This window comes from Danio rerio, chromosome 11, assembly GCF_052040795.2.
Source record: "Danio rerio strain M-AB ecotype USA chromosome 11, GRCz13ab, whole genome shotgun sequence".
In the NCBI taxonomy this organism is placed as follows: Eukaryota; Metazoa; Chordata; class Actinopteri; order Cypriniformes; family Danionidae; genus Danio; species Danio rerio.
In genome coordinates, this window is record NC_141031.1 from 38,068,112 (window position 1) to 38,093,290 (window position 25,179).

The 25,179-nt window shown below is 34.2% G+C and overlaps 2 protein-coding genes across 4 annotated transcripts; one reads left to right on the forward strand and one right to left on the reverse strand.

The window, feature by feature from the left end:
• Positions 1-8,716, reverse strand: traip (TRAF-interacting protein). The gene is given in 16 exon segments (NM_205607.1): positions 1-693; positions 794-844; positions 2,963-3,073; positions 3,166-3,208; positions 3,294-3,446; positions 3,534-3,622; positions 4,993-5,082; positions 5,177-5,264; positions 5,471-5,584; positions 7,013-7,107; positions 7,208-7,335; positions 7,415-7,454; positions 7,632-7,718; positions 7,801-7,858; positions 8,363-8,467; positions 8,567-8,716. Coding segments are annotated over 15 exon segments (1,362 nt in total). The 5' UTR covers positions 8,461-8,467; positions 8,567-8,716; the 3' UTR covers positions 1-576.
• mon1a (MON1 secretory trafficking family member A) lies at positions 8,707-22,121 on the forward strand. Of its 3 annotated transcripts, none has more exons than XM_087271680.1 (6): positions 8,707-8,807; positions 11,202-11,463; positions 12,892-13,284; positions 15,083-15,848; positions 17,011-17,158; positions 19,112-22,121. In XM_087271680.1, exons 2-6 carry the CDS (start codon positions 11,319-11,321, stop codon positions 19,250-19,252), a joined length of 1,593 nt encoding a protein of 530 aa, XP_087127806.1. In that variant the 5' UTR covers positions 8,707-8,807; positions 11,202-11,318; the 3' UTR covers positions 19,253-22,121.
• Positions 22,122-25,179: the final 3,058 nt, after the last annotated feature.

The window sequence follows — 25,179 nt, forward strand, 5'->3', positions numbered from 1 at the left end:
TACTAATAAAAACTATAGTTTATTGTTTCACATAATAATCATCTGTACAGACACAAGAAAAAACTAATCTCAAACAAAGAAATTTTTAAAAACAAACACAATATTTGATATATCAAACTATTTAGAGAAGAAACGAAACAGAAAACAAACAAAAGATAGACATAAATTCTAACCTAAAGACACTTGAAAATACAAAGACAGAAATGCAGCCCTGTTTAATTTTGATGGCAAGCAAGTCAAATAAATAACTCTTTCGACTAGTAAAATCCAGCATATTATAAGGCATCCACTACCCGATGGCACCATTCAATCTGTCCAAGCTGAAAAACTCATCAAGATAAACGCACAGATTTTTCCACAAACACAGTCTCGCATTAGACTCCATTTTCAGTCTCTATTGAAAATTTACCAAAGCTAGCGCTAAAAAGTGTTTTGCATTTATCAGCAGCTCCACAAGCATTCACGAAGACCACTTTCCTTATTAAAGCATCTGTGAATGTTCATTTCCCGTAATGCATTTCAGGGTGGCATCATGGGAAATCAATGTTCTCTCTTGGGCCTCAAAAGGGTGATGTTTTATTCCAAGAACCCGTCCAGAGTAGTCAGGCTGGAGGTGGGTTTGCTTGTAACAGGCCTGGAGACCTTCTTCCTCTTAGACTTCAAGACAAGAGGTCGAATCTCAGAAAGAGGAGACTGGTGCACATGTTAAGCAAATATCATAAACAAAAAGAATGAACAAAAATGATTTACAAGTATAATGGTAATAAACGGCATATTTATGTGATAAGGATACGGGTTGGATGAATTTGGCTCTTCCTCCGAGCCCATCATAGCCGGATCTTACCTTCAACAAAAAAAGAAAAATGCATGAGGGGAAACTGCAAACATTTGATTTATTTATTGGACTGTGAAGAACTTTGGGTGTATGGCCATACACAGTAAATGCGCTTTATAAATACAAACATTACATTATTTAATAATATATTAAATTCATTAATATAAATGTGTTTAACAAGCATGCATCTGATAATGATCACAGTAATGATGTTTATCAACGCAGTGCTTTCAAACTTAAAAATAGTCAAAAATAATTGTAAACTAATATTATTAATGACACTAAATCTGCATATTAAAATGATTTCCAATGTATCAAATGAAAATAGGCATGTTGTATTTTATATTTTGTAACAAATGCAGTCTAGATGAGCATAAGAAAATAAAAATAAAAAAAGTTACTGACCACAAAGTTATGATTCTCTAGGTCAAAAAAACAAAAACAAAAAAAAAACTGTATTTCCTATATCAGCGGTTCTGTGTAGGCTTCACTCATAGAAAATGAATAGCATTTTAAAGACATGGCACAACATTGCACCTCGTCCACAGTGCGACAGGCTTTACACTTTACATTGTGCAAATATCAGACGGTCCTCTTTGCAGCTTGACAAACAAACATATTAAAATTGTAAAGCAAAAAGTGCTGCAATAACAATGAACGGAGCGGTCATCACATCAGCGAGTTCACGGAGTTTGATCTCCTGTTACAATAATGACAGCTGGATGAGCTGATCAGTTGACCTCTTACTAATATTGGTTAATAACTGGATCAAAAAAAACAAAATAGTATACACCCTGAGTAAAACCATTGTAACCTATAAAAATATAATGTATCTGATTGTATTACATTATAGGGCTCATTAATTATTTAATAATAAAACTTAATAGTGCTCTATATTTATTATAGCTCAACATATCTGCTCAAAGTTTAAATGCATTTTTTTCAAGCTGTTAATCCACTTTTTTTTTTAATTAAGTAATTTAAATGTAATGTTCAATATTATTTTTAATAGAACAAGTTGGTTATGAACATTTTAAAGTCATCTATGCTGCTAAAACTATGAAAAGTAAAGCGTGTGGCTCTTTGCATTTTAAGTGGTTTAAATGTGCCTCTGAACTTGAATACCTCGTTTTAGAATGCATTTAGGAAAATATTTTATATCAGTGTAAGTCAGGATTGTCGACCTGAGTAAATTATGAAGTGCACAAAGACAAAAAGGAATATAAATAAACAAAACGTCATCACACTGAACTACTACAACCTCCATTGTAGTATTGCTAGTTACAACAGTACAGTTAACTGTTAACCATTAACAGGCTCATGAATGACAAAACTCTTTAAAACTTGTTGAAAGCTGAAAGGGTTAATACAGAAGAGCCTAGCAAGAAAAAAACTGCGTAAACGTGATCACTCGTACACAAAATATGGTGAAGGCAGACCACAGTGAACAGTGCGCTTGAAGATTTGATCAATTGATTGAAGCACTGAAACCATGTCAACTCAACTGACATCTCACACCAAAATTTAATTGAAGCATGAATAGTACAATTTAAAATTTAAGTAAAGTTGTTACAATAAGGTTTTTTTTTTGCATCGTTTTATTTATTTGGGGGGCCCAAAAGGATTCGGCTAAAAAAAGTTTGAGAACCATTGTCCTATATATTATCTTTATATTTATCCTTCTTTTGGATAAAGTCTTATTTCTTATTTAGATTGGCTAAAATAAAAGCAGTTTTATCATTTATTTTAAATTCAAATAATTTTTAAGGTCAATACTATTAGACCCCTTAAGAATTTTTTTTTCGACTTAGTACAGAACAAACCACTTGTTAGCCAAATGACTTGCTAAATTAACCTAACTTGCCTAGTTAACTTTATTAACCTTAAGCCTTAAATTGCATTTTAAGCTGAAAACTAGTATCATGCAAAATAACTAGTGAAATATAATGTGCTGTTATCATGGCAAAAAACCCCACAGAAATTAGTTAGAAATAAGATCTTTCAAACTGTTGAAAAAACTTCTCTCCTTTAAGCAGCACTTGAGAAATATTCTAAAAGAATGAATATATTATTAATATAAAAATTGACTTTAACTGTATGCTACAAAAACTTTGAATAGTCTCTTACAGTGCCAGATTTGCAGGGGTCCAGCATGCTTCCAAATGCATTCTTTCTAAAGAGCAGCGAGTTTCTAAACAAGGATCCCATCATGACATCATCATCTTTAACACGACCGTTCTGAAAACAAAAACAGGCATTGCAAAATATGAAACTCTCAACATGAAAAAGTACTATTCTTCAATATTTTAACAGCCCAACAGAACACATACATTTCGGCCTTGTGTATTTTCTGTGTTTTGTGTTGAAGAGGATCTGTGGAAAAGTGAAAATGAACAGATATCAGTAGGAATCATGAGAGCAGAGTGATTAAACACTGGAGTGTAGAGTGAAAACTCACACTGAAGGATCCAGACGCATCTTCTTGGGCACCTGAACGGGTTTCTTCTCCACATGTTCAGGGGTGTTAATGTCAAACGTCAGGTTGAGGTCAATTTCCTGAGAGTCTGTCATGTGACCATGACCAGGAGGCTTCAGCTCCAGAGGTGCAGGGCTGGAGACACATGAACAATTTCTCTCTTTAAAAACTATTTCAAAATGTTATCAACCAAAGGGATTCAAAATACAGCTTATTTCTGACCTTTCAAACACTAATCTACTGATAGCCTCGTTAGTGCGAGTTGGAGTGCTTAACGTTCGCTGAAGAATCTCCACCTTCTTCTTCAAACTCTGTAAAACAGAGATCAAATCAAGAGTTAAGAAAGCTGTAGGAGTCAGTTTGGAGAAATTGCACCCTCTTGTGGCTGATTGACTATGTAGCGCAAATGCCTTTTTCATGAATGGGATTTTACAATTTATGTTTTTTTTGCATTTTATTTCTAAAGCAAATTTTAACCTTAAAGCATTTTAATAACAAATACGAAACAACAAAATATACATATATAATCCCTGACAGTAGTTAACTGCTCCAAGGCCCTAATATATTTCTAAATATAAATCTACTTTAAAGAAAAAGCTGTTTATTTTCTTACCCATATATAAATACATAAAAAATTAAAATAAATATATAAATTAATACTTTATTTATTTATATGTAATTAAAAAGAGATATGATTACATTTGTAAAAAGTTATTTTGCTCATAAATCTAGATTTCTATCCGATATAGTATTTTTTTGTGTTTGAAATGGTATTTTTTGTTATATAAATTTTCGTATTTAAGACCTTACTTATTAAAAATCCTCATGTATATTAATGTTATTCAATACCAATACCTCATTCTTACATGTCAGATGTTGAAGGGATTCATTGAAACAGGAAACACAATATCAGCAAACATACTGAGCTTAAGTTGTTCTTACAGCACATTTTGTATTATTTTAATTCATTAGAAAGGTATAGTTCATTCCAAAATGAAAATTGTCATCATTTACTCATCTTCCACTTTTTTGAAACTTGTTTGAGTTCTTTTCTTCTGTTGAACAAAAGAAGATATACTGAGGAGCGTTGTAAAAAAAAAAAGAGCCGTGATTGCTAAGGATGTCAATGGCAGCTCCCCACCCCAACATTCATCACAATATTTTATTTAGTGTTTAACAGAAGAAATTCATGAAAAGGTTTAGAACCACTTGAGTCTGAATAAATAGTGAGTAAATAAAAATTTTGGGGTGAATTATGCCTTTAAGGCATCTCAAAGCCAGCAGGTTGAAACCCAATTGTCTATTCACCTTATTCTCAGCTGACGAGCGGACGCTGCCATTTGAATCTTTTTGTCTCGCGACTTCCGGTCACATTCACTTCCATTCATTTTTTGACGTTAACAACTGCTTGTTACGCTGCTTGATGTTGCAATTTAATATTTTCTTATTATATTATGCTACTTGGTCTGTGTAGTCATGCAAACATTTGTTTGTTGAGCAAGTAGTTTGGCCATTTTCTGCCGTTTATTATTCCTAGTCATTTCTCCCATAGGCGACTGAATCGGAAGTTCTAAGACAATCGCGAAAACAGGCGCACTTCCGCATTTTAGAATAAGGTCAATAACCAAGTTTCCAAATTTTCTATATATATTTATTATATAAAAACAGTCGAGTTTCTAACCGTGATCTCTTTGTCTGCGCTGGACAGATCTTTCTGAAGTGCCTTCATGTCCTCCTTTGTCCTGTTTGTCTCTGAAGTGGCTTTCTGCAACTAGAGAACAACAAACAAAAAAACTTAATGAACTCAAATACATGGATGCAAAAGTATGTTTATTATGCACAGTGTTGGAAAGAAGAAGAAAAACCTTGCTGTTAGAAGAGATCATTTCCCTTTTTAGCTTCTCACACATCTCATTCGATGATTTGAGGCTTCCTTTCAGATTGTCGTACTCCCTGAGAAAAAAAAAACACATTTATTTGAGGTTGAGTTTTTAGTTTATGTATAAAATGCTAAAGCCGCATGTAAGAAAGCCCAACTGGTGTCATTTGAAAAGGTTAGGGGAAATAAAAAATAAAGAGGTTATAAGTTTCAAAACAAGACTATGCTAAATATACAAGTGCGGGATTTGCTGACTGCAGTTCAGTGAAGTAAAACCTACTTTTTAAGTGAGATGCAGTATATAGACAACTGTTCAACAGCAGATTGACCAACACCCATATCAGTGATCATGGCCTCCACCTCTGACCTCTGGCCTTGAAGGACAACATCCAAACTAAAAGAAAGAAACACACAATAAAGCATGTAAACAAATAAGAAAAGCAACCAGAAATGGCCAGTAAATATCCATGTGGCTAGAACTGTGGCATTCCAGAAATAGATTCTGAGATTTACAAAATACATCACTATTCTCTCTTGAATCGATTCAGAGCTTAGTTTTTAACAGCTAATGCCACTCTAGGCTAGTTTTTAATTGCTCTAGATGATGCTCTAGGACTAAGATAGTGCTCTAGGCTAGTTTTTAAACTATAAATGATGCTCTAGGCTTGTTTTATTTTGCTAAGTAGGCTAGTTTAATGCTAAGATGGCACTCTAGGCTGTATTTTAACTGCAGGTGGCACTCTAGGCTAGTTTTTAAACTACATATGATGCTCTAGGCCAGGAGTCACCAATCTCTGTCCTGGAGGGCCGGTGCCCTGCAGGGTTTAGCTCCAACTTGCCTCAACACACCTGCCTGGATGTTTCAAGTATACGTAGTAAGACCTTGATTAGCTTGTTCAGGTGTGTTTGATTAGGGTTAGAGCTAAAATCTGCAGGACACCGGCCCTCCAGGAACAAGTTTGGTGACCACTGCTCTAGGCCATTTTTAACTGCTCTAGATGGTGCTTTAGGACTAAGATGGCACTTTAGGCTTGTTTTTACCTGCAAATGGGGTCTAAGTTAGTTTTTTTACCATGCTAGTTTAATGCTAAGGTGGCACTCTAGGCTAGTTTGTAACTGCAACTGTTGTGCTAGGCTAGTTTTAAACTGATCTAGATGACACTAGGGCTAAGTGGAGCTCTAGGTTAGTTTTTAAACTGCAGATTGAGCTTGACTAGTTAACTACTCTAGATGGCGCTCTAGACTAGTTTTAAACAGCAGATGGCACTCTACGCTTTTTTTGGTAAGTTTGCTAGCTCTCTAGGCTGGGTAAGCATTCTAGATTTGTTTTTAAACTGTATGTAGTACTCTGTGCTAGTTTTTAACAGCAGATGGCACTCTAGGCTAGTTTTTAACATAAACTCAATTGCTCACGAGGAAGAGCACTTGTGTGTTCAGCTGAGTCATGCAAGTTGACTTTTAGGTCACAAAATTAATGCAAACAGCTCACTACACTCTTGTAATTTGCTTAAACCTTTTCTAAATTTATTATTGATTATTTTAGGTTCAAGTGGTATTTGTAAAGACCTGGATGCAAGCAGAGTACAGCTTTTTAAAGCATACAGCACCACCTGCTGTTAAAAACTAAGCTCAGAATCAATTTTCCTCCAAATGAAGTATTTTGGTGTAAACTTTCATCGCAACCTCAACAGTGATTCAAAATTATGTTTTAAAAAGTTTCTTCCATTTCATCAATAAAATAATATTAATTTAGGTTTACATAAAACTACACAAAATTGTTAACAATGTTGGTCAAATCCCATCTTAGCTACATGTTTAGTACCTCTCGTAGGTTTTCATTTTGACTCGGAGCCGCTTGGCTTCCTCCTTTGCTGCCTGTCCTTCATTTTTCTGGCTCTCCAAGAAATTCATCTGTTTCTAAGATTTGCAAGCATAACAAAAACAAGACCAGCTTTAAAATACAGGCAAAACATTTGCTGAACCAATAAACTGAATTCATCAATTAAAGCAAATATACCCGGAGAACGGAACACAGCATCTCTTTATCACCAATTTCTTTCCGGACTTTATCCAGATCCTTCTTCTGCTTCTCGATTGTGTCTTTTAAAGTGTCAACTGTCTTCTGCTTTTCCCTCCATTCTTTCTCTGTAAAGCAAAACACACAAAGCTATGAATACATGTTTTCGAATTGATAAAGAACACAAGATTATGATTTCAGGCTTACCTTTTTCAGACAGCACTGCTTTCATGCGATCGAGCTCATTCTAAAATCAGAACAATGCACTTCTGTCATATATACTGTGTAACCCACTCTGGGAATTGAATACATTTAAAATGAACATTCACCCAAAACTGAAAAGCCGCTAATTTAGAACATTCTTCAAAATATCTTCTTTTGTGTTTTTTGGGTGAACTATCCTTTTACCAGTATACATCATCACCTGTAAACTTTCAGGATCCACTGGCGCCCCATCATCCTCTGGGGCGATGTCAAAGAACAGCTTGTTAATTATGTGCCGTGTGCTGACCTAAAACAGAAAAAGAAATGGTTTTATTTTAGTCTGGTTTATTCAGAAGGGTAATTCAGTTTACATCAAGCCAATGTTTTACCTGTTTTCTGCATTGTGGACAAGTTTTGTTTGGGGCTGACTGAAACCACTGGAGAAGACTGTGTTAAAAAAGAAAATAAACATGGATAAATGTCACCAAGGCACATTATTTAATGGTTAACAACACACAAATGCTGGTAGTTATATATACACACAATGTAAAATTGCATAAACATGTCAGAGATGCCAAAACACTTACTTTTTCCCAATTATTTTATGTAAAAAGGATGAAATAAATAAAAATGTTTTACTCGAACACATAACCATAAATTGTACATTTGAATAATGAAAATTTGTCTCAATGTTTTTTTTAACTTTACAAACACAGATAGACAGACAGACGGAGAGATAGATAGATAGAAAGATAGATAGAAAGATAGATAGATAGATAGATAGATAGATAGATAGATAGATAGATAGATAGATAGATAGATAGATAGACATGCATTGTGTTAATGTGGATCAAAGGCAGTACTTAATGTAATGGCTTGATGCAACGTTATATATAAAGATATGAACTCTCACAAGCGAAAACAAATACGAGCTAGGGTAAAGACACTTACCAGCTATAGTGAAAGGTATGGCCACAGTGAATTGCAGCCACATCTTTGGAATTGTCGAAGAAATCTGAGCAGATTGTGCAGTATGCTCGAATGGGCATTGTTGATCTGAAAGAGACATCTCTGTTTATGGCACGTTTCGTGTTGACTGATCGTGTGGCGATCTGGCGATACCTGTTTATATCCTCATGTGCTGTATTTACTTACCCAGGTGATACTGAAACGCATGAAATGTCTTATGAATGGAATTTTTCTTAATTAAACTCCATAATTGTGTTTATATTGTTTGTCTGTAATTCTTTTTGAGCTTCCGACTTGACTTAAGCGGCGCGCCGAGTTCAAACCTAATGACTCCTCCTCTTTAGTCACGTCATCAACACACGACGCCGTGAGAAGTTAAATACAACACGTTATTCTCTTATTATTGTTAAAGAAGAAGCTAATCCAGGTGTGTAAAATGTACACGTTTAATTCATTCAGATCAAGCGACATATAGAGCAAAGTAACATCCAGTGGAGGTAACACGCTCAAACCGGCTCAAACAAACTACTAACGTTATCGACTCAAAAACTACACTTCCCAGAGTTCCGATTTCCGCTGCGTGATGCCGCCTGTGACAGTCTGAGTTGGTTTTTGACCTAAGATAAGTCAACATTCAGTGATTTGGATGAAGAGCTTTTAAGGTACAGTAACTAGAAAATGTCTTATTAAGAGTCCAAACTATCCAAACAACATCTGTTAGACGTGGTTAAATTAAAGCTGGCGCAGAAGAAGATATTTAGTAGTGACATCAACAGTTTTAAAGGTTTAGCTCTTTGGCTAATGCGTTTGTCAGTCGGTCATGGGATTTATTCACAAATGAAGAGAACATGTCAACAAAACGTCTATATGCGTTAATTTTTTACAAATATGAAGGATTATCATAAAAGTACACTTCGATTTATAGTTTTAAATGGGAAGGTTTAAACGTTTAATTTAAAATGTTCAATATTTATCAGTTATATAATTATTATATTTAGTATATTTACACTATTTTAATTGTTATATAATAATAAATGCTACCAATAATAATTAGCTGTACAACTCTAATCCTTATGTAATTTTAATATGTAAATAATTAATAAATCATATGTAAATTTATGGTAATGATTTCGTTATTGATTACTAATATGTCGTTGTTATTATTATTGCTGTTATAATAATAATAATAATAATAATAATAATAATAATAATAATAAGTTATTAGCAATAAAGTGATATATCAACATAAATAAGCATAACAGCGGTTCAGAGTATTTTATTAATTTTTAAAAATACATTTTAAGGTTTTTTACCTTTAATATATAGGACAGTAGAGATGAGATGAGACAGGAATACATGGGTAGCAGAGAGGGGGAAGAATCGGCAAAGGACCTCGAGCCGGTAATCGAGCTCGGTCGCCGTGAGCAGCTTATATGTCAGCGCACTTTACCACTTGGCTATTGGTGCCGACCAGAGTAAATTGTACTTGCCCAAAGTTTTCAAGCAAATGTATTTTCTCTTTAAAAAAGGAAGAAAAAAAAACACTATTTTTAGTAATCTTTTTTTATTTGTGATAAAGTAAAAATATTCATGCACTATTAGCAGCATATTTTCCTAGCTTATATCATTTATATTTTAAAGGTGCTGTATGTAAGGTTTTGATTCTACTGAAGCATAAAAATGCCATAATATGTTTGCAGATATTTAAGAAACATGCTAAGAAAACATTTATGTTTATCTGAACAACTATGCTGAAGTCAGATATTCTTCTTTGAAAACGTGTGTTATGTGCCAGAACAACTGTCTTTGTTTTAATCATTTAACCCACCCACTGCCACTTTAGCCAATTATATTTCAGCAACCCTGGTTGTCTTGGAAAAAAAACGCATATTTCATTCATTCATTCAGAAAGGCTTTCAAAGCATGCGCCCTTGACCCAAATGCGACCTTCACTGGACTGTAGCAGACTCCAAAGTGAGACGCAGATTCAGAGTTCCAAATGAGGTGGTTATTAAGGAGCAAATAATTTAAATATTACCAACGTAAACATTAAGTGAGCAGGTTATATTGTAACCCCGTGTCCTAACAACACGCTATGTTACGAGATTTGCAGTGGTAAGCAATTTAGTTGTTTGCACCAGACGAATCACAACAGAAATTTAAAACCAGCCATTAAGAAGCACAGAATATGCACTCACTCATAAAATCATTACCTATTAATTACCAATTTCCTTTAACATTATTAAATTTATATGCTGAATCACTGATATGATTCACAGTTCTAATATCGGTTTATTTTATTTTCAAGATCTGAGGTGAACTATCTGCTGCTGCTTTTAGTAGTATGGAAATAAATGTAATGTAAAATGGCATTCAACCTCACTTTATTAGCATTTAACACTGAATAAAGCACATGGGGTTTACTTGAGGTGATCATGGTCAGTTTTCTGTTGTTCACCTGCAAGAAATAGACGCCTTTTCTAATTAATGAATTTGAGGTATTTGTTAGAACAAAAACTCCTTTTTAATTTGGAAAATAATTCTATCGCGTGCCGTCACTTTTATTCAGAACACTTGCTCGGGTTGGTCCTTAATCTGGCAACCTGCTCTTGCATTTATTTTGATCCAGGAATGCAATGCCTAGTTCAGCTACTGCGTGTCAAACTTCTCTTCTATACTGCACCTTTAAGTACTGCAGCAGAATCCAGTTAATTACAATATTGTGCAATGCATGAATTTGAATGTGGCAGTATGAAGAACTGAGGAATTAACTGAATTCTGCTTCCTCTTTTAATGATTGTTTCTGTAATTTCACTTCCAGTGATGTAAACTATTTGTACTGTAAGAGCCTCGGAGCTGTAGGGGTCATGCAGTGAATGGCTCCTGGCACGAAGGTTGGAACTTCTGACTGCGGCTTCTGTTCTGCTGGCTTTCGCTCATGCCTGATGTCAGGATGGCGGCATATGTCCACAGCAAGGGTGTGTCCTGGGAGGTTAAAAATGACACCTTGATGCCATCAGATCGACTCCGGCAAGACAGATCAGAGAGTCCGACCCCAGGCCTGGTGGAGGGCACTGAGCCAGGTTAGTTTAACAATTCCTTCATAATCTTGTTTATAAAGCCAATTTATACTTCTTATATATATATATATATATATATATATATATATATATATATATATATATATATATATATATATATATATATATATATATATATATATATATATATATATATAGTTGAAGTCAGAATTATTAGAATTATTATAAGATTTTTAACAGAGCAAGGAAATTTTCACAGTATGTCTGATAATATTTTTTCTTCTGGAAAAAGTCTTATTTGTTTTTATTTGGCTAGAATAAAAGCAGTTATTAATTTTTTTAAAACCATTTTTGGGACAAAATTATTAGCCCCTTTAAGCTACTTTTTTTCGATAATCTACAGAACAAACCATTGTTATACAATAACTTGCCTAATTACTCTAAACTGCCTAGTTCACCTTATTTAAATAGTTAAGCCTTTAAATGTCACTTTAAGCTGTACAGAAGTGTCTTGAAAAATATCTAGTAAAATATTATTTACTGTCATCATGGAAAAGATAAAATAAATCAGTTTTTAGAAATAAGTTTTTAAAACTATTATGCTTAGAAATGTGCTGAAACAATCTTCCCTCCATTAAACAGAAATTGGGGAAAAAATAAACAGGGGCGCTAAAATTTCGGGGGGGCTAATAATTCTGACTTCAACTGTATATACATATATATATATATATATATATATATATATATATATATATATATATATATATATATATATATATATATATATATTTTTTTTTTTTACTGCCATTGTTTTTATGTTGCATCCAAAATTGGTTCAAGTTAAAGGTGATCAATTATGTCTCTTTTTACAAGATGTAAAATAAGTCTCCTATGTCCTTAATTAAGTTTCAGCTTAAAATTATTATGAACCTCATTTAAAAAGCTTGTCTAGGGAGGGGTGAGCAACATAAAAGCGACGCGCAACTAAGGGAATACATTTTTCTATTTATTTATAGACAAAATTACATGTCTTATAATTATATATAAAATATATTATTAACTTAACAATAACTTTAACTGAATCAAAATTAATTAAATAAACAAACAAACAAACATAACATAGATCAACACAGAATGAAAATAAGCACCAACAACACCGGCATGGCTCCTCCGCTGGTCATGCTTGCGACAGAGCAAAAAAGTAGGATCAGCCAGACACGCACTGGAAACAAAGAGCCACGCAGATGCACATTCAGCTTATGCTTATAAAGCTGACAGAGCAGAATTAGGCGCAAGTTTAAGGCAGAGTTTGCCTTAAAGTAAGAGAAATACCAATTAATATCAAGAAAACATACATAACTTTTAAACAAACAGTAATTATAATAAATAAGTGCTGTATAGTTATTGATTATGTGATATGCTGAGCAGAAATGTTGTTAATTTCCCAAGCAATGCATTGCTTATTTACAGGTGCAGGACAGGAAGGTGCCATGTTCGTTCATGCTCAGTCTTTTGAGGACCTGACTGCTGATAGTGAGCCCAACACTGATGACAAATCTGCAGAGGTGGACGAAGTTCAAGAAGAGGCTCTGGAAGAAGGAGACGAGGAGGAAAACTTAGAGGCTGAGCAGGAGCAAAAGGGGAAAGAGGAGTTGAAGAACAGCAAAAAGGCAAAGGAGGAGGATGTGACGAGCGAAACATGGCGGAGTCACAGAAAGCATGTTTTCATCTTGAGTGAGGCAGGGAAACCAATCTACACACGCTACGGCACAGAGGAGGCGCTCTCCAGCATTATGGGGGTCATGATGCTGCTTATGTCATTTGTGGAAGATAAGAAGAACATCATACGCTCTATTCATGCAGGTATGACATAATAAGTTGAAATATATGATGTTGATGTACCATACTATTCAAAAGTATGTCTGGAGATAGTAATTAAATTAATAAAATGACAGATAGCACTTTCGCCTCACAGCAAGAAGGTCACTTGTTCGAGTCTTGCCTGGGCCTTTTGGCATTTCTGTGTAGAGTTTGCATGTTGTCCCTGTGTTGGCGTGTGTTTCTTCTGGGTGCTCCGGTTTTTCCAAAGACATGAACTATAGGTTAATTGAATAAACTAAATTGGCCTTAGTGTATGAGTGTGCATGGATGTTTGCCAGTACTGGGTTGCAGCTAGAAGTGCATCCACTGTGTAAAACAAATGCTGGAATAGTTGGCGGTTCATTCTGCTGTGACAACCTCTGAAATAGAGACTAAGCCGAAGGAAAATGAATGATTGAAGGAATGAATGACAATAAGAGCATTTATGATGTTACAAATGTTCTATTTCTACCCATTAAAAAAATATCCACAAACATTTTAAGCAACGCAACTGTCTTCAATAATAATAATACAGATAATAATAATAAATTTGTGTTACACGTTTTTCTTGAGCACCCAATTAGCATCTTATAATTATTTCTGAAGGATCACATGACACTAAAGACTGGAATAATAATTAATCACAGAAAAAATATATATTAAAATGTTTTAAAACATTAAAGATACACTACCGGTCAAAAATTTGGTGTCAGTTGGATTTTTAAATTTGTTAAAATAAGCTTTTCCTGCTCATCATTTATTTAATCAAAAATACAGTACGAATTGTACAGTTGTGAAATGTTGCACTATAAAAAAACTTCAGTAGTAGTTTATAATTTAATTTAATAATTTATTCCAGTGTTTCTAAAGATGAATTTTCAGCTTCATTACTCCAGTATTCATAGCCACATGATCCTTCAGAAATTACTCTATTATTATTATTATTATTATTATTGTTGTTTTTGTTGTTCCATTGCGACTTTGAAACTTGAAACTACATACAATATGAAAGCAGTTGTTTAAAATGTTATTATATATATATATATATATATATATATATATATATATATATATATATATATATATATATATATATATATATATATATATAAAACGTTTTTTTTTTACATTTAATAAATTAATAATAATTATTATTAATTATTAATAAAAAAAACTGACCCCTAAATTGTAATTTGTTGTGTATATTTTAAATTGTAATGGTATATTGCAGTATTGCTGCTTTTACTGCAGTTTTAATTATTTGGTTTACAGATAACATTAGTGTATAATCATTGAGATTTTTAAAATCATTTTTATCATGAACATCAGATTACATGACCTTTTTTTAAAGGTATAATTTATTTATAATATTGATTTTTTTTAAATCATAATTTTTATTGTAAAAAATAACTATTTTAGACCATTTTGAGAGATGTAAACCAAAACAATCATCCCAGCTTATTTCTTGTTTTGCATTTTTAATTTTTTTAGCTTCAGACAATCCAAAAAGAGCCACACATTGATAAATAATGTTATGATAGCTGTTTTAACATTAAGTTATGATTGTATTACCTCTTGTTACAGTTATGAAATAGTTTGATAGCCAGCAGGAATTGTTCATCAGCCAGTGACATGACCACGTTGAAAGTCTATAAAATCTGTCTATACCCGTTTTGTTATTTATTTATTTATTTATTTTTTGCTTTGTTGTATTCTAACTGAAGCCAACAAAAAGGAAGCATAATAAATTAGATCTCTTCCATATTCAACACTATAATATTTTTCATTGTTTTTTTTTCAGATGGCTACAGGGTGGTATTTCTCAGGAAGACCCCTCTTATCCTGGTGGGAGTCTCTCGCACAAGCTGTTCAGACCGGGAATTAACACGAGAGCTTCAGTATGTGTATTTCCAGATAGTCAGCCTGCTCACCCTCACACAGCTGAACCACGTCTTCCAGCACCGGCAGAGCTACGACCTGCGCCGCCTGCTGGCCGGCTCAGAGCATCTCACCGACAACCTGCTGCGCCTCCTGGACCGAGACCCCGGCCTGCTGCTGAGCGCCGTGATGTGTCTTCCTCTGGCCAGCTCAGCCCGTGACGTTGTCTCCTCCAGCTTACAGGCTGCTAAAGCTAAAAACCTAGTGTTCTCCATCTTACTCGCTGGAAACAGGCTGGTGACACTTGTGCGTAAAAAGGACCAGTTCCTGCACCACATGGACCTGCACTTGCTCTTCAACTTGGTCGGCTCTTCATCCTCCTTTCGTGAAGGTGAGGGATGGACGCCCATATGTCTGCCCAAGTTTAACCCGGCTGGATTTTTCCATGCCCATATTTCTTACCTAGAGCCAGCCTCAGATTTGTGTCTGATCCTGGTGTCCACCGATCGTGAGGATTTCTTTAACCTCTCTGACTGTAAGAAGCGCTTCCTGGAGCGTTTGCGCAGACGCAGTGCCTATCAGTCCCTGCAGGAGGCGCTGAACACGCCGAGCTACTCCCTCTCACAGGTCGGCATACCTGAGCTGAGACACTTTGTCTACAAATCTAAAAGCTCTGGGCTCTATACGAGGTAAGAGAGTTTGTGTTTACCGCTCATGAAAACAACTGACAATATTGTATATGTTTAGGGGACCTAATTGTTTAAAAAATGTAGGCTTAGATAAGAGGATGGATAGATGATAGGCTAGCAATTTGATGGATGGATGGATGGTTGGATGGACTGATAGAATGATGGCTAGATGGTTGGATAGATATATAGTGGAAGATATATAGTGATGGATGGATGGATCGATGGATTGATAGAATAATAAATAGGCAGAGGATTAGATTTGACGGTCACACAGATTGGTAAATAGACTGATGGATGAGGGATAGATAGATAGATAGATAGATAGTTATATGGATGGATGGATGATGGATTGATTGAATGATGGATAGGCAGATAAATAGATTGATGGACACAGATAGATAGATAGATAGATAGATAGATAGATAGATAGATAGATAGATAGATAGATAGATAGATAGATAGATAGATAGATAGATAGTTAGATAGATAGATAGATAGATAGATAGATAGATAGATAGATAGATAGATAGATAGATAGATAGATAGATAGATAGATGGATGGATGGATGGATGGATGGATGGATGGATGGATAGATGATGGATGGATGGATGGATAGTTGGATGGATAGACGGATGGATAGACGGATGGATAGGCAGATAGATAGATAGATGGATAGATGGATGGATGGATGGATGGATGGATGGATGGATGGATAGATAGATAGATAGATAGATAGATAGATAGATAGATAGATAGATAGATAGATAGATAGATAGATAGATAGATAGATAGATAGATAGACGGATGGATAGACAGATGGATGGATTGTCAGAAAAGTAGATGCACGGATAGATAGATGGATGCATAGATATATGGATAGATGGATAGGCAGAAGTAGATGGATGTATAGGCATATGGAAGGATGGACGGATGGATGAAAGATTGATAAATGGATAGACGGATGGATAGATGGATGAATAGATAAATGGATGGATGAATGGATGGATGGAGAGGCAAAAATGTAGATGGATGGATGAATGGATGGATGTATAAGCAGATTGATGGATGGACGGAGAGAGATAGGCAGAAAAGTAGATAGTTAGTAAGTAAGTAAGTAAGTAAAATATTTGATGTCATTTCCTGTTTTGTTTTTCTCTTCAGCCCTGATCTTCCAGCACTGTATGAGGGGGGAGAGGAACAGGAGAGGTTGATGGGGTTGTATCAGCACCTGCACAGCTGCCTGCATCACCCCACACGTCCACTGCGCTGCATCTACCGCTGCACAGACACCGAAAATCTCTATGCCTTGGTGAGTCTGCAGTAATATGCAGTATACTAACATTATAAGATACTCTTTTTGCCTTTTCAAAGTCTGACACAAACACAAACACACACACACACACACACACACACACACACACACACACACACACACACACACACACACACACACACACACACACACACACACCCACACACCTGTATACATGGTTTACAGGGACATTGCAAAGTTGTAATGTATTTTATACTTTAAAAACTGCTTATTGTATGGCCCTATACCTAAACCCAACCCTCAAACAGCAAACCTGTGGCAAAATGAAAGCCAAAAGACCCCAATAAGTAAGATTTTTAATCGTTTTGAATTTGAAATCACCTTAATAAAGTACTACTACATCATACCCCTGTCATTGTACAACCACACTCACCGGGCAGTTTATTAGGTACACCTTACTAAAACCGGGTTGGACCCCTTTTGCCCTCAGAAAAGTGTCAATCTTTCGTGGCATAGATTCAACAAGGTACTGGAAATATTCCTCAGCGATTGTGGTCCTTATAGACATGATAGCATCATGCAGTTGCTGCAGATTTGTCGGCTGCACATCTATGTTGCGAATCTCCCATAGCACCTTATCCTAAAGGTGCTCTATTGGATTGAGATCTGGTGACTGTGGAGGCCATTTGAGTACAGTGAACTCATTGTCATGTTTAAGAAACCAGTCTGAGATGATTTACGCTTTATGATATGGTGCATTATCCTGCTGGAAGTAGCCATCAGTAGATGGGTACACTATGGTCATAAAGGGATTAACATGGTCAGCAACTATACTCAGGTAGGCTGTGGCGTTTACATGATGCTCAGTTGGTAATAATGGGCCGAAAGTGTGCCAAGAAAACCACCAGGCTGAAATGTTGATACAAGGCAGGATGGATGTTAACACCAAAATTTGACCCGACCATCTGAATGTTGCAGCAGAAATCGAGACTCATCAGACCAAGCAACGTTTTCCAATCTTCTATTGTCCAATTTTGGTAAGCCTGTGTGAATTGTAGCCTCAGTTTCCTGTTCTTAGCGGACAGGAGTGGCACACGGTGTGGTCTTCTGCTGCTGTTGCCCATCCAGCTCAAGGTTGGACATGTTGTGTGTTCACAGATACTCTTCTGCATACCTCAGTTGTACCACATAGTTATTTGAGTTGCTGTTGCCTTTCTATTAGCTCGAATCATTCTAGCCATTCTCCTCTGACCTCTGGCATCAGCAAGACGTTTGCACCCACAGAACTGCCACTCACTGGACATCTTTTCTTTCTCGGATCATACGCTGTAATGCCTAGAGATGGTTGTGCATGAAAATCCCAGAAGATTCTGAAATACTCAGCCAGTTAAATCATCATTCTTCCCCGTTCTGATGCTCAGATTGAACGGCAGCAACTAATCTTGACCATGTCTACCTGTCTAAATGCGTTGAGTTGCTGCCATGTGATTGGCTGATTAGAAATTTGCGTTAACAAGCAGTTGGACAGGTGTACCTAATAAAGTGGCCGGTGTGTGTAAGTGTCCCTGTAAATCACATAATTCTATACACACACACATACGTTTAGATTGTCTTGATTGGCAGCACAATAACGGTTCACCCAAAAATTAAGTTACTGTCATCATTTACTCATTATTCAAAACTGTCATCATTTACTCATCATTCAAATTTAAGTTTCTTCTGTTGAACACAAATAGAGATATTTTGAAAAATGCTGGTTGCTGGGATCCATTGATTTCCTTACTATTTGTTTTCCTAATATGGCGTCAATGGGTGCCATAAACCAGCATTCTTCAAAATAGCATCTTTTGTGTTCAACAAAAGAAAGAACACGACATAATGGTTTTAAACTGCATAAATCATGAGTCAATTTTCATTTTAGGGTGAACTATCCCTTGTTTTTGCTGCTTTCTGTGTTTCTTACTTTGTCAAACCCCACTGTTTCTTCAGGTAACCAGTGGCTTTGAGCTCTACCTGTGCTTCAGTCCTCTGGGAACAAAGAGTCTCGCTGTATCTGCTGTCAACAGACTCCTGAAGTGGATCAGGAAAGAGGAGGACCGACTGTTTATACTCAGTCCCTTAACATACTGAGCCAGTTCAGCACTCCTGAACGCCAGAAACACTAGTGAATGTGCTAATACTTGAATGAATCAATGGTGATATAAAGGGCTTGCTTGCTTGTTTGAGGGCTTCTCACACTCATAAACGGCAGTCAGTGTAAATCAGGAAGGTTTAAACTTAGTAAAGAGTATCTAATCATTCCTATTAGCAGTTGTCAAAGCATGAATTGCAACATTTAAAGGGACAGTTCACCTAAAATGAACATTCTGTCTATATTTACTCCCTCACTTATTCAAAACCTATTTGAGTTTCTTCTGTTGAACACAAAAGGAGATGTTTTAAAAATGCTGTTTGCTGGGACTCATTGATTTCCTGCATTAGTCTTTCATTGGCATTTTTCAAAATTCCGTCTTTATTAATTTTTTTTTCTGTTGAACACTAAAGTTTTTTCAAGAGATTTTTTTTCCCAAAGCATCCATTGACTTTCATATGATTTTGTTTTATTCCTGCTATAGATGTGGCAGCTTTTTTTCACATTCTTTAGAATATCTTGTTTTGTGCTTAACAGAAGAATGAAATGCATAGTTAAAGCCACTTGAGTGTGAGAAAATGATGAAGAAATGTTCAATTTTGGGGTGAACTATCCCTTAATAAATGCTTTTAAGTGCGCCTATAATTCAGTGAAAAAACATTGAGGGAGGTAGATAAGATCTTATAAATGCTCACAATGTTGCATTCTGAACATTTAGACCTCTGCTTTTTAATTGAGTAGACCTACCACTGTTTCAACTTTACATCAGATGTTTTATATGAGCCAAGTTTAATCTATAGTTTACCCAAAAATTAAGATCATCATTCACTCACCCTTGTGCTGTTCCTATGTGTGTCTCCCCCCATCCTCCTGCTTTTTTCATGTATTAAAGTAGTCAACAGCCACAAGCAAAGCTGCTTGTTTACATTTTTGCAGTTGTAAAAAATTAAGATAAGTAGAAAAACAACTCCACAAATTTATATACTTGCATCTCTATGGGAATATTCAATTTCTTTTCCCTCACAGCATAAAGTTATTGCATTCATGTGTCAGCTGTCATTCAGACTTTCATCCGATGTGATGGAACTATGCTCACTTTTTTATTATGAGTTTGATTTCATGTTTATTAATTTTGATGCATCTTTTCTAGTCACGTTGAGCAAACTGACACACTAACAGAGCTCGTGCATGAAGACAAACATCAGGTAGATCTTGTCATTTATCGAATAATACATACAATTTTGGTATCCCACTAAATAGTTTAAATATAAATGACACATATCATCTGGGACAATTCTGTGATATATTTGCATCTTTTTAAATAACTTTATCTTAGTTGTTAATTACAGTATGCACCATTATTTTCCTGTTATTTTTGGTTGAATATTTTGAATGAGACAAAAGGGCTTATGGCATTGCACTGTGAAAGGCAATTAGTTACTTGGAAAAAAGTTAGTAAATGCCATTGGCTTAAAAGAAACAAGTTGACTTCACTTAAAGTGAGTAAATTTGTAACTTGAAAGTGTTAAGTTGACTTAATTTTTATAATTATGTGCATAGTTCATTTACTTAAAAATTTTAAGGCAATGTATTTACTCACTTTTTTAAAGCACAGTCAATTACACTGAAGAAATATTTTTCTTACTTCAAATTTTTGTCTTTTATTTAGTCCAAATGTCAAAAAATTCTTAAATCAAGAAGCATTTTCTAGACAAGCAAAAAAAAAAAAGTCTTGTTTTCAGAAATATTAAGCGAGATTTTCTCTTAAAACAAGCAAAATAATCAGCCAACACTCAAAAACATAAAATATTGTTGGTGCTTGTTCAAACTGCATATTTAAAATGAGCTGCATCAACACAATTTCTGTGTTTTTTTTTTAACAACGTAATTGTTTTATGTTCAATCCACTTAAATTTGCAAAAATGATCAAGTTAACCAAATTATTTAAGTTGGGACAATATGATGGAATTGTGTGGAACCCTTCATTTTTTTAAAGTGAATGGAGTAAGAAAAATTATTTTGTTTTCTCTTTGATATAAGATTTTTTTCTTACCTCATTTGCAGATTATTTTGCTTGTTTTAATGATAAACACACCTAATTTTCACATGTTATTTCTAAAAAAAAAAGACAATATTTTTTGCTTGTCTAAACAATCCTTGGTTCAAGAATTAAAAAAATATTTGGACTAGAAACAAGACAAAAACCCTAAGTAAAAAAACAACATTTTTTTGCAGTGTTATGGCTTTTTACAGCGTGCAACCGCACTACAGCATTTAAATAATGGCATATTTTTCATTTTTGGGTGAACTATCCTTTAAATAATTGCTACTAATTACTTTAATATATTTTACGGTGGCCTTAATATGAAATTTTTTTCATGAGGGGTATATAACAGGTGTATAAATAAGTGTAGTGGGACTAAAAGTATCTTTTATCTCACCAAACTGACTGTTTATAATAGGTGTTTAATTTCAGACGCTACTAACTTGAAGATGCTCCACAGGTGAATCGGTCTGTATTTCTGTCAAATGTTTGTCAGTGACTGATCAGGTGATATTTAAGTAAATTTCTGAGGACCAATCAATCTGAGGTAAATGGAACTTGTCATGTTTAGATTTTCAGATTTTTTTTCTATTTTTACTAATTTGAAAGAGTGAGAAAAGTGACATTGTGTGTGTCTAGAGGACCTCTGAAGTGCTCATCCATTCATGTTCTTGTTTATTTCAGTGCTGTAGGACTTGAATGTTAATGAAGCCAGAGGAAAATTGGTTGTAATTTTGCACAAATGGTGGTGGCGACACTTATATGCTTCGATATCAATTTAACAAACATTTAAAGAAATTAAATGCATTTATAGAAGACTTAAACATTTTGCCACGTTTGTTTTTGCATGATGTCTTAATCATTTGTCAAATTACTTTTATTCTCATATTTTTACACATGAGTAAAATAAGAGTAAAGCATATGCAGTAGCAAAATTAAACTAGAACTGACTTAATGAGTAATCAGATCAACATGTTGATGTATAAGATGTTGTCATTTGTTAGAAAAAATGGGCAAATATTAAATCTTTCTTTATGGTTGTTGTGTCGTTTACAAAAGCTAGAAGTCTACAGGCTCGTATCTTCAGTCAGAAATTTACACTTGCATGTTTGTTCAAACTATTTATTTAAAATGAATGAAAACAGCATAAATCTTGAGTTTTTTGGGGGAACAACTTAATTGTTTTACATTCAATCCACTTAAATTTGTAAAAACTAATAAGTAACTTCTATTTCTTCATGTTGTCCCAACACAAATCAAGTGTTTTTTTGTGTACTCTCCAAAAAAAAAAAAAAAGAAATTGCTAGTTGTTCAAACTACTAATTTAAAAGCAGTTGAAACAACACAATTCTTAAGTTTTTTGGGGACAACTTAATTCTTTTATGTTTTATCCAATTAGATTCGTAAAAAAAACTAATAGGCTAACTTAATTCCTTTATGTTGTCCCAACACAACTCAATTGCGTAGAACCCATTATTTACAGTGTAATTCTGACAAAAAAAAAACAACAAATTTGTTAAAAACTAACAAGTCAACTTAATTTCTTTATGTTGTCTCAACACATGATCGATTGTGTAGAACCCAGACTATTTTCATGTTGTCCTGTTTAAAAGTATGTGGTCTAGTGTTTAGTAACAAGTCTTGCTCACCAAACCTGCATTTATTTGATTTGAAATACAGTAAAATTAGTGATATTGTAAATAATCAAATTTCAGCTTCTCTATATTTCAAGATTTTATTGGTAATTTATTCCAGATTATATGAATTTTGCAAATCAAAGCAAAGGGCCACTGGATCAGTTGGCATTTCTGCATGGAGTTTGAATGTTCACCCCAAGATCACGTGGGTTTCCTCCGGGTGCTCTGGTTTCCCCCACAGTCCAAAGACATGCATTATAGGTGCATTGAATAAGCTAAATTGCCCATAGTGTATGTGTGTGAATGTGTGTGTATGGGTGTTGTCCCAGGTTGTGGCTGGAAAAAAAAAAAAGAATTTTTAGCAACATCACATCAGTTGTCATCCTATATTTCAGAAGTTATTGTAATATGCTAATTCAGACACATTTCAAATAATATATGATAAAATATAAATCATTTAAAAAATATAATGTATGAAAACGTAAAAAGTTTTGCTCTGTATATTTGTGAAAGCATGTGTTAAACTTTTTAAAACCTTACCATTGTCTTTACTGGCACTGTGATTGTTGAAATGTTTTTTTTTTTTTTTTTGCTTGTTTTTTTTTTTTGGAAACATTACATCTTGCTTTTAGTATTTTTATGAATAAAAATAAAGCTATTAAAGCACTCTTTAAAATGAAAACAATTCAAATCTCTACTTTCACTTTTGATCAGTTTAATGTATACTTGATTAACTGTTTGCTCACATGTGTCTTTGGAGAAACAAATATGGAAACTGATGCTTAAAGAAAATAGTTGTCCTTTTGTCCCTTTTTCAAATAAACAAGCTTTTCATGAGGAGACAGAAACAAACAAAACAAAACAGGAAATGAAAATTATGCAAATAAGTGTGAAGCTTATCACAATATAGCAGAAATAAAAGGATGCAAACTACAGTTGAAGTCAGAATTATTAGCCCCCCTTTGAATAGTTTCTTTCTTTAAAAAACAAATTTCCCAAATGATGTTTAACAGGGCAAGGAAACTTTCACAGTATGTCACATAATATATATTTTTTTCTATAGAGAAAGTCTTATTTGTTTTATTTAGGCTAGAATAAAAGCATTTTAAAATTCTTTTAAACCCATTTTGGTCAAAATTTTTCGCCCCTTTTAGCATAATTTTTTTCGATAGTCTAAAGAACAAAGCATCGTTATACAATAACTTGCCTAATTACCCTAACCTGCCTTATTAACCTAGTTAAGCCAATAAATGTCACTTTAAGCTGTATAGAAGTGTCTTGAAAAATATCTAGTCAAATATTATTTACTGTCAAATTACAATTTGCCAAATAATTATTTTTTTATTCTTTATACAATTATACTTATGTGGGTGGTGAACATCAGAGTTTGTTTTGTTTTGGATTACAGTTTAGTGCAAAAAATACAAATAATACCTGCGTAGCTTTTAGTATATGGAATAATAATAATATTGATGTTATTATTGATTAAAAAACAACAATGATATTATGTAAACAAGGGTTAAAATCATTAAGATGAATGGATATTTGATAGATTTCTTTACCAGAGTGATGGTAACTATAAATCTGTGTCAGTCAAAATGTAATCAATATTAAAATAATAATTTTCTTTTGTTTATTTATTTATTTATTTATTTATTTATTTATTTCCTGATAGACATTCTCTTCATGTAACTTCTTATTTTTTGTCTTTGAATAGATTAGTTCAGCTTAAAATCAGTACCCATCTTGTCTTGCTTTGTGTTTTACAGATGAATGTGAGATACTGCATAGGTTTGGAATAAAAGAGGGTGAGTTAATTATGATTTCAATTGTTTTTCTCAGAAAAATTCTGTTCTGTCTAAGATGTACAGTATACTGTACACCACCTGACAAAAGTATTGTGGCCTATCCAAGTTTTAGGAACAACAAATAATAACTTTGCTTTTAGATGATCATTTGGTTTCAGAAGTGGCTCGAAAGGCAAATGTCTCTAGATTACAATTATTTTACCAAAATAAAATATGATCATGCCTTGATTTCTAATTATTTAATTAGGACAGTAAGGTCTGACTTTGCTTAGACAAAAGTCTTGTCACTTAACAGAAATGATGTACAGTAAAGAATAGAAAGTCATGCTGCAGTGAGAAAATAATTAATACTGTGTATGACTCCTGTGAGCTTGGAGGACTGCATCCATACATCTCTGCAATGACTCAAATAACTGATTAATAAAGTCAGGGATCGA

Excerpts from the sequence above, each read along its gene's own strand:
- mon1a (XM_087271680.1), top strand. The coding sequence starts at position 11,319 with ATGCCTGATGTCAGGATGGCGGCATATGTCCACAGCAAGGGTGTGTCC. Across the intron at positions 11,464-12,891 it reads GGTGGAGGGCACTGAGCCAG|GTGCAGGACAGGAAGGTGCC; the intron begins GTTAGTTTAACA and ends GCTTATTTACAG. Across the intron at positions 13,285-15,082 it reads CATACGCTCTATTCATGCAG|ATGGCTACAGGGTGGTATTT; the intron begins GTATGACATAAT and ends TTTTTTTTTCAG.